This window comes from Ammospiza caudacuta, chromosome 3, assembly GCF_027887145.1.
Source record: "Ammospiza caudacuta isolate bAmmCau1 chromosome 3, bAmmCau1.pri, whole genome shotgun sequence".
Classification (NCBI taxonomy): domain Eukaryota; kingdom Metazoa; phylum Chordata; class Aves; order Passeriformes; family Passerellidae; genus Ammospiza; species Ammospiza caudacuta.
The window spans coordinates 50,041,582-50,055,391 of record NC_080595.1 but is presented as its reverse complement, the minus strand read 5'-3'; the positions used below and the strand labels follow the sequence as shown (position 1 = coordinate 50,055,391).

General features: G+C 38.1%; 1 protein-coding gene across 8 annotated transcripts in view; it reads left to right on the top strand.

The window, feature by feature from the left end:
* Positions 1 to 13,810, top strand: part of RGS7 (regulator of G protein signaling 7) — a 249,874-nt gene that overhangs the window by 139,016 nt on the left and 97,048 nt on the right. For all 8 annotated transcript variants that reach the window (XM_058800926.1, XM_058800920.1, XM_058800928.1 and 5 more), the window contains exon 5: positions 8,700 to 8,806. In XM_058800926.1, coding sequence (XP_058656909.1) covers positions 8,700 to 8,806 — 107 coding nt within the window. The remainder of the gene's footprint in view (positions 1 to 8,699; positions 8,807 to 13,810) is intronic.

Sequence of the window (13,810 nt, the reverse complement as noted above, 5' to 3'; positions counted from 1 at the left end):
ACAACTTCCATGCTGACTGATGTCTCTATGTTTCAACAATATTATTTTCTGTACAAATGTTATCTTCTGAACAAATGTTTTGTGCACTGAAAAAGCCTGTGCTTACTCTTTGTATTTGCTGGCCATGAATCCAAGTGGTGCATCAGCCACACTAGTTATTCACACGCCCCACATCTGCCAAACCTTAAGGACAGGTCTCGTCCTTTAAAACCCCATCCCAGATATAAAACTGTCTGTGGCAGTGCCCATTGGTCATGTGCCTGGAATGTGCTTCTCTAGATGCTCCAGTGCTTGTGGTGTCCAAACAGAGCTGACTGAGAGGGGAGTTGGCAGCCGTGCCTTCCCCTGAGCGTGACAAAGAAGGGGAGAAGCAATGGCTCTGTGCTGTGGTCAGGAAAGCACACCATCACACAGGGCACCGTGTCTGAGGGAGCTGGGATGCCTTTCCTGGCTGATACCAGCATGCACAAATTCCTGGGTGTCATGTGGAGAGTGAATCACATGCTTCCCCACCGAACATTTGCAGCCAAACAATTTTGTCACATATCTGTAGACTCAGCTACTGGGGGCGAGAAAAGTAGGAAGATCTGGTGTGCTAGCACTATACAAGAAAACCTGAAATAATAGCATAATAATTATAATACTGAGCAAAAGTATTCATGCCCAGTATTTTGGGTTTTTTACAGATGCTTGAAACTGTGGAGCAAGATTTCATCTGAAGGGATTCTCAGAAGTAGTGTATTTGCAGTAATTGGAATTTTTGTAAAACTTGGTTTTTTGTCTTCAGCAGGTTTGCTCAGAAGGGTGCACATATGACTTTAAATATCCACTCAGAGTTTTATACTGGAGGAGGGAATGAGTGAAGTGTTTGGAAATATCTTACAGAGATAAGTTCAGAGAGTCGTTAGGGAAAACAAGACACACAGGTTTTGATTTCCTCTATTTTGCCTTAGAGAAGCATGGGAATCAAAGCTTAAACCAAGAAGTTGCAGTTTCAGAGGAAGACCCAGAAGGAAAAACAGGAAACCCATACTTGAAAGGAGTTTGGATTTCACCCTTCTATCACTTTGATTTGAAGAGACAAGACATATAAGTGATAGAAGAGCAAAAAGTCTGTCATTTCTACAAAACTGAAAATAAAAAAGATCAAAGACTAGTAATAGTGAAATTAGAGGAAAAGTTTTATGAATGCTGACTTCCATTGGTACAGCACTAGATTCCACCACTGGAAAGCCTGATTGCTAGTGTGATATTGACAAGTACTTTAAAAAATTGAGGCTGGAGATGACCGGGAAACTGTGAAGGCAATTCTAAACATTTTCAGGCCACTTTTCATGACTGCGTACTGGACACACTGTGACAAAATCTAGTTACCAAATTGTGCTGTAATCAGTTTTGTGTGGTAATTAAGCCTACCTGTAGCTTACAGCTTGGATGAATTTCTTCCAGCCTCTGTAGCGGAGCGTTTCCATTTTGCCAAACAACCACCACAAACAAATATTCCAAAGGTGAAGTTACAGCACAGCTCAATGCCAGCACCTCACTCCTCACTTGTCTGTTTCTTGACACCTCATGTTGCAACTCCAAATTTTTTTTCTTTTTACTTTTTGGTCAAAATGAAAGCTTTTCTTATCACCTCAAGTCATTGCATTTTGACATCTCAGGCATCTACCTTTCAAGAGACAAATTTGTTAAGAGAATAAAAGCAGATTTTAATAGGACATAGCAGCAGTTAATGCGTCTGAGCTGAAATACAGCGGGAAACAATCACTTAAGAAAATTAATAGGAAATACTTTAAAAGTTTTAAAATGGAGAGTTTGTGTGTTGCTAGCTGGGAGATGCAGCTTTTTTTAAAGGACTTTTTTCCCCCCTCCAATGTGATAATTTCTTGCTTTTATTTTTCCTTTCCTGTAAATGAATCAAGGTCTTTGGTTTGTTTTTGTTTTGTTCTCTTCAGAAACTGTAGGCCAGCTTCCCCTTTCCTTCAGTCTTTGATGGTAACGTCTTCTGTTGATCCTATCTGTATAAAAGTTTTTCAGATTTAGGTCAGTCCCCCCATTCACCCACATCCTGAGCACATTGGGCAGGTGTCCCTGTAGCACAGTAATTGAGAAAATACTCTTGATCAGGCATGAGAAGTAGGACATTGTGATTATGTAGATGATTATGATCAGATTTATTGCTAATACAGTATCTAAATCTTGCCAATACAAAATATAAATACCAACTGTATCATCTACCACAGTGGATTATAGCATAATCAGGCTGTGGTCCTTCCTGCTGAGTCAGTAAGACTCCTCTGCTTTCTGAACTTCTCGGGCAAGTCTGGGTGCAGCTGAGTCCACTTAGTCTCAGATTTGGTCTCAACAGTTGATGTTTAAAGGCTTATATTGTAAGGAGGTGCAGCTAGAAATGTACAGGTTTGCAGTCTTTGGCCTTGCAGAATTCACAATTACAAAGCAACAAAGCATAAATGTAACTACTCCAGGATTTTCTCTCTGCATTTGACTGGATCTTAGTGCATTTTAGTATCCCGTCCTAAGGTGTTCTTCACCTTTGGGCTGGATGTACTCTTCCAGAGTACCTGCTGGTGGGAGTTTCCACCCAGAAACTGTATCCAGCCTTGGAAGACCAGTTTCCCCAGCGGAATCAGTCTCCAGAAGCATTTTACACCCTCTCACAGGCTAATGTAGACGAAAGTCAGTCACAAGCATCTCATCTCCCCATCACTGGAATACACTAATCATGTGAGCATGGAGAAATTCATCCTGAAATACCCACCTGGCATTCTTATCTTAGGGCAAACTGGACTGCCCATCAGAGACAGGGGCAGAAAGGGGAGGAGGCAAGAGGATCCAGCTCTGTGACAGATTTCATCACTGTCACAGTGCCTGTTGTGTTGGATGTTTTTGTGAAGAAAGTAGTTGATGTTTCAGGTGTGCATCATTGTTCTAGACTTGGGATGCACCTCATGTTACATATCATTTCAGACTGTAAGTGTGGAAATTAACAGGTGACTCATAGCCCATCTTTGATAGGTTTTCCTCCTTAGCTGCTGAGTGATGCTCCTACTAAAGCTTCTGCCCTGTTGATGGCATCAGCAGGCACTGTCTAGCACAAGAAAAATCCTACCTATTTAGGTAAGATGCTTTGTTAACCGATAATGTAGATTGTGATTGTTATCTTGAAATCAAGTATGAATTTTGTTTTAATTGTGTTTGAGTAAATAGTGCCTCTTCCTTCACCACTGGGTTTGTCCTCCTTAAAATGACTCTCACCAAGTGCTTCTCCCCTAACAAATTCAGATGGGATAAAAGAGTGTGGTTTATGGTGTTGTGGGTGTTCAAGAATGTTTCTAGCTGGTTTATTTTCCCCTCTTTAAACACCAAAGTCAGGCTGAGACAGTGAGTCTCTCCTACGCTTCATGTCAGCGTGAGGGGAAGGTTGTATTTTATTACTCTAATCCTTTGCAGCTTGTGTTCACACTGGCAATGAAATGACAGCAGGAGTGAGGTGAGAGTAAGTGATAAAGTCTTGGCATTAGACACTTACAATGAATGTGTGCTTGTGAAGTTCTGACTCATTAATTCCTTTTCCAGGCTGCTGTGTGACTTAGCAGTGCACTTCAGTGCTGTGGTGGATTTTAGATTCAACAAATAACCCAGAATACCAAACACTTTATTGTTTCATGGAAAGGGAAGTGTTCATTTGTTTGATATTTTTGGACCCAAAAATATATGAGAACTGGGCAGTTGGGGGTTTTCACTGTTGTTTACATCATAAAGCAATTTTAAGGATGCAAAATGCCCCAAGTCATGTTCCGTGTAGGAAATCTTTCCACACAGAACATAAGACAGACTCCAAAAAAGGACTTTCAAAAGTGGAGCACAATTGGAAAATACTCTATTTTTCTTTCCTCACTCCCTCAGAGATTACTGCAAGGTGGCTCAGATGTTGTAAGACTATACTGTTATGATAGCATAAAGTATTTTATGGACTTTGGAGTAAAAATAAATATAGATATCACATCACAGATAGACCTGAGATGTGTAAGAAAAATCAGAATTCACACTAATCACAGAAAACCTATCCTTTAAGGGGTTTCAAAGCACAGAAACATCTTTATTCCAAAGAAAAACAAGGAATGTTCTTCCTTTTTAATTCCCTCCTGTGGGCATATCATAAGAAACAACTTGTTCCACCAATACCATACCCTGCAATTTAAGATGAACAAACTGTCAGCAATCCACGTGATAATTATCACAGTAAGGAGAAAACTGCACTATGTTTAAAAAGAAAATAAAGTCAAAACTCAACAACTAGCGTATGTTTTTCATTCCTTAGATTTTGTCAGATTACGTTGTCCCAAAGCATTGAAAATATCTGACTCTTGTATAGCAAAGTATATTAAAAGTGACTGACATTTAATCTCTCAAGATCACTGTCTTGTAATGGCACAGCAGATGGCTTGGCAATATTATGTCTCACAGAAATGATTTCTAATCAATCTATGTATATGTGTTGCTCACTTCACCCACTCAATTAAATAAAGTTCAACAGCAGAGTGAACCATGGAATTTTTAGCTTTTTCCAAGCTTTTATCCCAGCAATAAAATACACATTGAGAATCAAACCTACACTCAAAGCAGTATTTTGATTTTATATAAATTATTTTGTGTCCTGTTGAATTGAAATGGGCTCATAAAAATGCATTTCTGCTTTCACCTGAGGAATTCTTCTTCCATTAGCTATTGTTGCTCCCAACACTTTCCTATTTATTCCTATAAAAATTAAAACAGTGGTTAGGGTAAATTTGTGTTTTAAATGTGCTGCTCCACTTTTCCACAGCTTAATTGCTAGGAAAGATCTGGAACCTTAAATCAGATAGTTGGTATCTTCAAAAGAGGGTGTTGAGTTGAGGAAGCCAAAGTCTATTCCATTTTACCAGTTACACTTTCAGGAGCTTGGTCTTCCTCAGATTTTTGACAAGACATCTTTGGCTGCAGTTTGTACCCCTTGTATAGCAGCTGACTGCCATTTGAATTATGGCTCCTCAGTGAGGGTATCTGGGTGTGACTGAGGATTTTGTTTATGTTCTGTGGTTTTTATACAGAGTGACTGAGGACTGCAAAATAATAGTTGTGTAGATATCACATTTCTGTGTGCATCTGTGTTCACTTGCCATCTGAAAAACCTGTATTTTTTTTTTATTCTGCTCCTCCAATTTTTTGAGTTTGTATTCTGAATACATATAAACATACTCTTTCCACCTGACAACCAGTATGTCTGAAAACATTTTTCAGACTTCTTTTTTCTTCTTATCTGATGCACTTCACAGATGTTTTTGATGTTCCCAACCCACATTTGCCATTTTTCCAGATGACATGTGATTCTTAAATGAAAATCCTCTAACCTCATACACAGGAAGGAAGATATATAATCTCTCTGTATTTGAATTCTAGGCATTTTGACATGTCAGATTGGTCTGCTGCTGGCTTCATTTTCCTTTTCAAGCTTATGGGTTTATTTCCTAAATACTGCCGTTGTACTTCATTGGCTTCTTATAGTAGTTATTTTCTCAGTCTGATTTTAGCAAATTGAGATGGGTATCAAAGTGTTGCCTCTGTAATACACTGGACAACCTCATGCTTAGAGAATAGAAACCTCCTGAGAGCTGACTTTTCTTTGTGTGCTGTAGTTCCGCTGCTGCTGCACAGAGAGTATCAGTATTAGTCCTCTACCAGCCTGGTGTGAGACAGGGAACTTGTGGATATTACTCACTGGGTGTAACTTTGTAACACTCAAAGCCTGAGCTATAGTGGATGTTAGGTGGATACTAAAAGGGAATATTTATGCATTTATATTCATGTAATTCTGAAAGAAACCGATGGATTGGCAACCATAAAAAATGAAAATTAATTGTGTATTAGTTAAAGAAAAAAAAAAGGAGAAGTTTGTTTGTCCTTATTAAGGCTTAGTAGGTGAAAGGACAAAGATATACCTTAACATTGAGTTAGTGTGGATTCCAGCTGAATGAGATTGCCTGAGGTAAGAGTATAATCACCTTACTCCCCATACATAACTGGAGAAGAAATATAGGCTGCTGTTGGGACTAATTCAGACCTTAAATAACTGTAATTGACTTCCAAAGAAAGGCAGATAACTCTTTCTATTTTTTCATGGAGACCTATTGTGACTCTACTTGCTTATATGTACTGACTCAGTCAGTGAGAGAAATACCAGCCCTTACTCCTACTGCATCCAGCCTTGCCTGGAATATAGGCTGTTCTGGCAGGAGCTTTCCAATAGTTTCTTCTCCAATTGTCTTCATCCCTTTTTTGTCTCCTGTATTCCACTTCTGCTTGACCCATCTAGAGTCACAGAGCTGTAATATAATTCAAGCTCCTGAGGGACTTCAGGAGGACTCTAGTCCAACTCCTTGCTCAACTCAGTGAAAACTGTGAAGTCAAACATGTTGCCCTGAACTTTATCTGTTCAGGTCTTGAAACCCTCCAAGGATACAGATTCCACAGTCTGTCGGGGCAGCCACTCCTGCTGCTTGTCTGAAAGTCAGAACTATACCTGATTTGGTTTATTACCATTTTCTCTTTTATTTTTTTATTCTTTTGTTTACTTTATTGCCCTGCAAATCCATGAACATCTTGCCTCCCACATTTTGAAATCTTCTTTCAGGTATTGGAAAAGTTCTTCTAGCCACCTCCAAAATTTTGACACCTTCCTTTTTTTCAGTCTGACCAAGCCCAGCTCCTTCAGCCTCTCCTTATAGGGTGCATTCTTCAGCCCTAGTGATATTGGTGGACTCCCACTTGACTCACTCAAAGTTTGTTGATGTCTTTTGTGTACTGCAATGGACATGTTAATCATAACTGGACATAGTAGTCCAGATATGCTCAAAAAATTGGAGTGTAAAAGGAAATAATATGAGTTTCTTGTGATCTTGAAAAATATTATGATTCAGAATTCAGGAAGCACATGAAAAAAATCTGGAGCCTATTTAGTGTAGGCTTAATCAAAAGAGAATGCACTCATCTGTGTCAGAGCTCCCTGGCAAGCCCTGTCACCCTTGTGTGAGAAAGCTTTTCTCTAGAAAAGTCAGCACATTTCTTCTTTGTTTTTCTCTCATTCCACCAAGATACATAATACATGCAAAAATAAAAAATTTTTGAGTTGGCAATAAGTTGCAATGGGAAGAACAAAGAAAAGCTTAATAAAATTGAAAGGCAGATGAACTGAAGCAGTAAAAAAAAAATCTCACTGGCTGACATGATACAGAAAGCATTGATTCAAATTTCTGATTCAAGGATAATAGCATTTAGCAGCTTGAAATGAATGAATAACAACAATATATGAACTTTTTATATTAAGGGCAAAGTTCAGATGGGAATTTACAGACATTGCAGGCACAAGGAATAAAGCAGCTCCCTTCCTTCTGTTAGAGAGATTTCTTCTAGGCTTGCAGCTGGGAAAAGTCTAAGTAACATTGTGGAGTTTTACATCAGGCTGGAGAGCTCATAGCCAGAGAAGGTGTGTTGTATTTTAGGTGATGGTTCTGTCTGGAGGGACAAGAATCGGTTTGCTAAAGATGGGAATGACAATAAATGTTTGGTATCAAATAAGCCCTGTAGTGTGCTCTCAGTTAATACTGTCCAGATCCCCTTTCTTGTTCCTTTCATGTGTTTGCTGGCTTTGGATTAGCCTAAACTTGTCCCACTGCTCCTCCTGTATCTCCTATGTGAGTCAATGTCTTCAGGTGAGCAAAGGGTGAAGGAGGGAATTTTTTTGGATGCTAATGAAGTATGGGTAAATAAATAAGCCTTCTCATATTGAAAATAAGAATGGGTGAAACATAAGTGAATGTCTCTTTCTGTGTTTGTCAGCAAGAATACAGACGTCAGGACTTGAATTTCTTTCTGTGTGATGATGCTTGACTGCAGGTTGGGTGCTGCAGTGGTGCTTTTAATACAAGACTGTGCTGGCCATTACTGACAGCCGTTATAGGCAATAGGAACAAATGAGCATTTCTTAGAGGAGGAATATAAATCTGAGCATTATCCAGAGGGGTTGTGGTGTCTCACTCTTTTGAGTTATTCAAAAAACACTCAAAGTTCTCAGCTAGTAGCTTAAGGTTTCTCTGCTTGATTGAAGGAGTTGGACAAGATGACCTTTGCAAATACCTTCCTACCTCAACTGTTCTAGGAACCTGTTATTATCCTTTGCCATTTTTCCAGTAATAAACTTTTGAGGACATCTCTATCCTTTACAGTAGCTCTGATAGCTACTGAGAAAGATATCATGTAATTAGAATCAACTATTTTAACATGTAATCAGAAACTGTTCTGAAGAAGAAAAGCAGGCTGAACCATCAAGGTAAAGGTGATAGCTGTTTTCAGCTTCAGAACAAGTGAGTGAACATTAAGGCTACCTTTTAATGTCAATATAAGTAGTGGAACCACAGCTACAAGTGGGACATGTAAAATCTACTTGTTAAGGAAAGTGCTGTGTTTTTTTGGTTGCATCATTATGTTACACAGAAAAAGACAGCTCTTTCAAGATGGTAGGACTTTGAGAACAAAGTGGTTGTCTGCAGGGTATCAGGTGAATATTAACCACAAAACTAAATTGCTGAAAAAACGTTACTTAGCTCTTTAGTTTATCTTTCTTTTTTTTCTTGAAACAGTTGAAGCTCTGCATTTGGGAACTCTGATGGCAGCACATGGCTATTTCTTCCCAATCTCAGACCATGTTCTAACTCTGAAGGATGATGGCACCTTTTATCGATTCCAGGTAAGTATTTTCAATATGTTCTTGACTTTCACAAATAGAGCCTGAAAGGCCTTACAGAAAAGTTCATAGCAAATTTAATATACTTTGTTTCTTACATAACCTGGTAAAGAGTAGAAATTCTCCTAAAAGTAACAAATTGTAGAAGTATTTTATTTATAAATTTTCAGCAAAGTGTTGAGATGATAATGGCTATTTTGATATTTGGAAAAAAAGTGTGAAAATGCTGAGTGTGTCATGAAATAAATTAACGTACTATTTTTGAAATGTAGTAAACTATATTATGTTATTGCCTCTTATTCCTAATATGGTCTGAATTTAGAAAGGGGGAGATATTTTAAATATCAAGTCTGTACCAGAAATCTGATAAATAATGGAATTAATATTTATCTTTTTTTTTATTTTGTGAGAGTTTCCTTACTGGTAACTCAGTAGTATTGGAGTAGTGTGTATTCTTCTAGCAAGTGCAGAGACATTTTTATATTGATCTGTCAGTCTCATTGCATACAACCAATGGGCAGATGGTTCAGAACAAACTGGAAGCATAAATATGTACATATGTCTATAACTATACTTGCACATATATTATTCAGAAACCCACATAGGTGTATTTCATTATATCAGGTTTCAAACTAAGGCCCTGAGAGCAGAAGTGTTGTTTTCTAATAATGACTAGTGGGCTAGAATTTTGCAGAACAATATTGCCAATGACTTCAAACAAATACGACTGCAAAGTACCAGATTGTGGCTTCAATTGAAAGGATTCACTTTGTTTGTCGTGTGCCACTTTTGATAATGGTGGCTGTGTTCTGTATTGCTCTTTCTATTTAGTGGTATTCCTGGTCAGTATCCCGAAGAGCTGCTCTTAGCTCTTGTTTACATATTTATTGCTTTGAAATGACATGATGACTCTCACTATGAACTTAAGTTTGTCAATTCTTCTCTGTTACTTCTAACTGTATTAAATATTCAGTAAAATAACATCTGGTAGAACAAAATCTATTGTCTTCAATATATATACGTCTAAATTTTGTCTTAAAGATTCTTTTAAAAAGAAGTCATCAAGAACAAAATAGTGCTCAAATTGTGATCTTTCAAATGCAGAAGAAAACTGGTGATTGGAGACCAGTCATAATTTCAAACATTGTATTATATTAATCTCTCTACAATACTTTCACCAATATTTTGGCTCAAGTCTTGTAGACCTACATAAGGGAAGAGAGAGACTTGTAATATTCGTATAAATCAAAATCTTAGCATGAATATAATTAAATATGCACAGCACAGTCTGGCAATGAAGAGCGTTATTGCATACATTCAAACAATATTATCCTATTTTCATATTTAGATCTTGTGAGTCAGACTGCAAAAATGTTGTTCTTCAACAGAGCAGAAAGTTAGATTTGTACATGGGTAATACTAAGAGTAAGCATTCCAAGCCTCCTCCCCTAGATCCACAGTTACCTTTGATTCTGGAGATACTATTTGAAGGAAAAGGGATTTTTTAAGCTCATGAGGCTTCAATCTACTCAGTGCTCAGTATAAAGAAGAAAGATAGCACATGGTTGAAGGGGCTTGCTGAAGTGCTTATAAGGCAAGTGGAAAGGAATCATGGAGTGGTTGAGGCTCCAGTTCTTGGCTTGGTGTCTAAATAAGCAGTGTCCAGAAGGACAAAATATACAACAACTTAATTTTGTGGAGAGTAGTACTTACTTAGAGGAGTGCTTGTCATTGAATTCTGCACAGCTGCCTCCATCTCCAGCACGAGAAATGAGCAACTCTGCTGGCATGGCAGTCTGACTGAAGGGGAGTATGGACTAGAATTATCTGCACCATGGACCACTGAGAGCCCTGCAGCTACCCTGCTTTGAGCTTTCCTCACAGAGGCCCACAGCCTAAGTTTGGACACAAAACTTCAGTGAGGGCTAGATTGTATAATCTTGTCAGTGTATTTACATAAGTTAAGAATTTGGCACCTATCTCACAAATGCATATGAAATAAGACTCTTTAATCAAGTGTTGCTCAGCCTGTGTCCGCTGTGTTTGGCTCGTTTGCTTTTCTGTGATACTTTTTGCATTGCCATTCCTATGCCAACAGCATGACTTTGTTGTTGTGACAATGCAACTTTAGCTGTTAATGTATAGGATGAGAAAAAATTCATGGTGGTGACATATTGTTAACTGGAGATATAACAGCAAAATTTGTGTGCTTACATCTCCACGTTCCCCACCAAAATAAGGCTGGTATAAAATCTGTTACTGAACTGCTAAATTAGAAGATGAAGAGAACATATTCAATGGGGAGGAAAGTTTGACTGCAAATGTGTGAATTTTGCACTAGAATAGATGTTCAGGTTCTCTGCACATAGTACCCTCTTGGTACTGGACGGGATTCACAAATTTCCAGATATTTTGATAAAAAGAGAAAACCACGCACCTGCCGGCACTGAAAAATTTGGAAGCCACACCGGCAGAGAAATCTTTGCAGTACAAAGACCTAACCTACAAAAAACAGACTAGCTATAGTAATGTTCTCCATGTGCTTGATGTTTTGTTCTCAAAAGGGTGACACATTCCCTCCTGACACTAAAATTATCTCTAGCTTGTTTTAAACCACCTTCTGTTGTATAGAAATAGCTAAAAGCAGTGGAGCTTCATTTGGACAAATACCCTTTTATGGACAAAAATTATTCTTTTCCAGTTATTACTTTTGCCGTCAGGAGGCAAGAGTATAGTTACATCTGCTTTTTTAAATAATATGAAATTAAAAAAATTATGGATCATTCAGTGACCTACTCAGGTGTTAATTAGGTTTGTTTCTGTGATATCAATTTAATTCAAAGGAGATGAATATAAATATTAATTGCCTTATTAAGAGAGGAATCTTTGTATTAGACTCAATAAGAAAAAGCAGAAACAGCTGCCTTGCCTTTTCCTGGTAATTTAAACCTGTGACCAAAAAAGGAGCTCACCATCTTCCTCTACCCGAGACCAAATAAATTTGAGGGGCCCAAATAAGAAAGCTGCATCTTGGAAAAACATAGCTTCCCTGGGCCAGGGATTACTCACAGAGATATTTCATTTATGTCCACACAAATGATAATATGTCCATGTTGGTGAGGAATGCCTGACTTGCCCTCTCAGCTGGTAAGCTTCTGTAATATCATCCCACAGAAAAATATGCTAATTTCCTCTACAAGCCCTGAATGCATAGTGTCTCCTGATGTTAATTGTGAAAAACAAACCATTTCCCAGTATCTTTTAGCTGTAAAAAAATTCCTAGGATACCCGAGACTAGTGAGAGTCACACTCCCATTTTTAAATGAGATTACTTCATGATTTACATTAATTAATTTTCTGAGATGAGGGTTAGGTTTTGCTATTATTTTGTACCTTTTAAGATGAAAGACACAAATGTATGAGGAAAAGTATGCAAACAGGAACAGTTTCTTGTGAAAGCAAGAGTGAAGGTAACAGCAAAATTAATGGACCTTGGAAAGATGAAGGACTTTAGTATCTTCTCCTGTTCTGCCACTGGGAACACTTTCTTGACAAATGCATTCAATTGATCTGGCCTGGTTTTCCCATGCCTAAAATTGGGGATAAAATTATATAGGAATCTCTGTAAGGATCTTGAAATATCTTTGTTGCAAAATAGTTTAGAGTGCGAAGTGTTGTGGGCACCTCATGTCTCAGGCGGAATGACATTGCTTTACACATCTCTATGAGCCAGCCTTACTGAGCTGGCTCCTTCTAGACTTGTTCTGGACCAACCTTTGGCCATTCTGAATTCTGAGTCTGTGGCTGAACATCACAGCTCTTCAGCCACTCTCCAGAGCCTTTCTGGATAATCTACTGTGCCTTCAGGGAAGGATTTTATTTGAAGCCAGATTTTAGAAATGAAAAAGAAACAAGTTATATTATACAGAATTTGGCAGATTTTTTTGGCAATTGCAGGTGTGATAACTAAGTAATTGTCTTTTCAGATCAGGCTTGGTATACACAGGTTCTGTTAAGGTTTCTGAGGGAAAAAGATTTCAAATCCATGTGTCTTTCTGACTGCCCCATCAGTGCCACTTTTGATTTTTTTAACTCCTTACTCAGACACACTTTGCCTCACACTGCTTTCCATGCTCATCCTCTTTTTGGTTAGAAAAGAGGAGCCACAGAGCCAGAATCTTGTTTCCAAATTCCTCAGCCTTTTTTTTAATTATATTGAGCTAACCATGGAGCCCTACTTGCTTCCTGTATGGGCATGACAGTGCTAGACTAGCGATCTTACCCTTTTACTTTACCAAGAAATCATGCTTGTGAAGTGAAATGAATGTAAAACAGAATGCCAGTGAAATCCGCCATCCATCATGCAAAGCATTTGAGATTGTGCACAGCCACTTTTCAGCAGAGGCTTCATTTCTGCTGTTTATAAAGATTCCCTGGTGCCTGAGAGAAGAATAGCAGTAATATGCAAAGGTTTATAAGTGGTTTGAGTACTCCCCTCCATCCAAGTAATTGGATTTTAAAAAATTTTGTGGAGTGGAATGGAGCAGCTTCAGAGACAATTCTTTTCTTATTACTATCAACAAGGGGAAGCTGAAAGATGCCTAGTGATTTCCTCCCTTGGTTATAGACTTTAATGCATAGAAATTAATAATCTTTTACAAAAGCTGATGGGTAACACTGATTTTTGCAAGCGGCTGTTTCATTAGCTCAGATATTGTTATTGATTAATTTTGAGGTAAAGCCGAAGCAGATCTATTTACTTTATCACTGTATTCCTTACAATGCATAGCAGCCACTGCTGCCAGTTTGTTTATTGTGGAATATGTGCTATATTTCAGGATTTTGTTTCATATGACTTTGTTACAGAAGGATTATGGATTTATGTGGTTAGGTTTATTTAATGATATTAGTGTATAACTCAAGAGAACCAGTATGTATTTATGTGTGCAAAACTAGTTTTCTGGTTAAAGGGCATGAAGATCCTTATAATGTTTTGCTCAGCTTAAA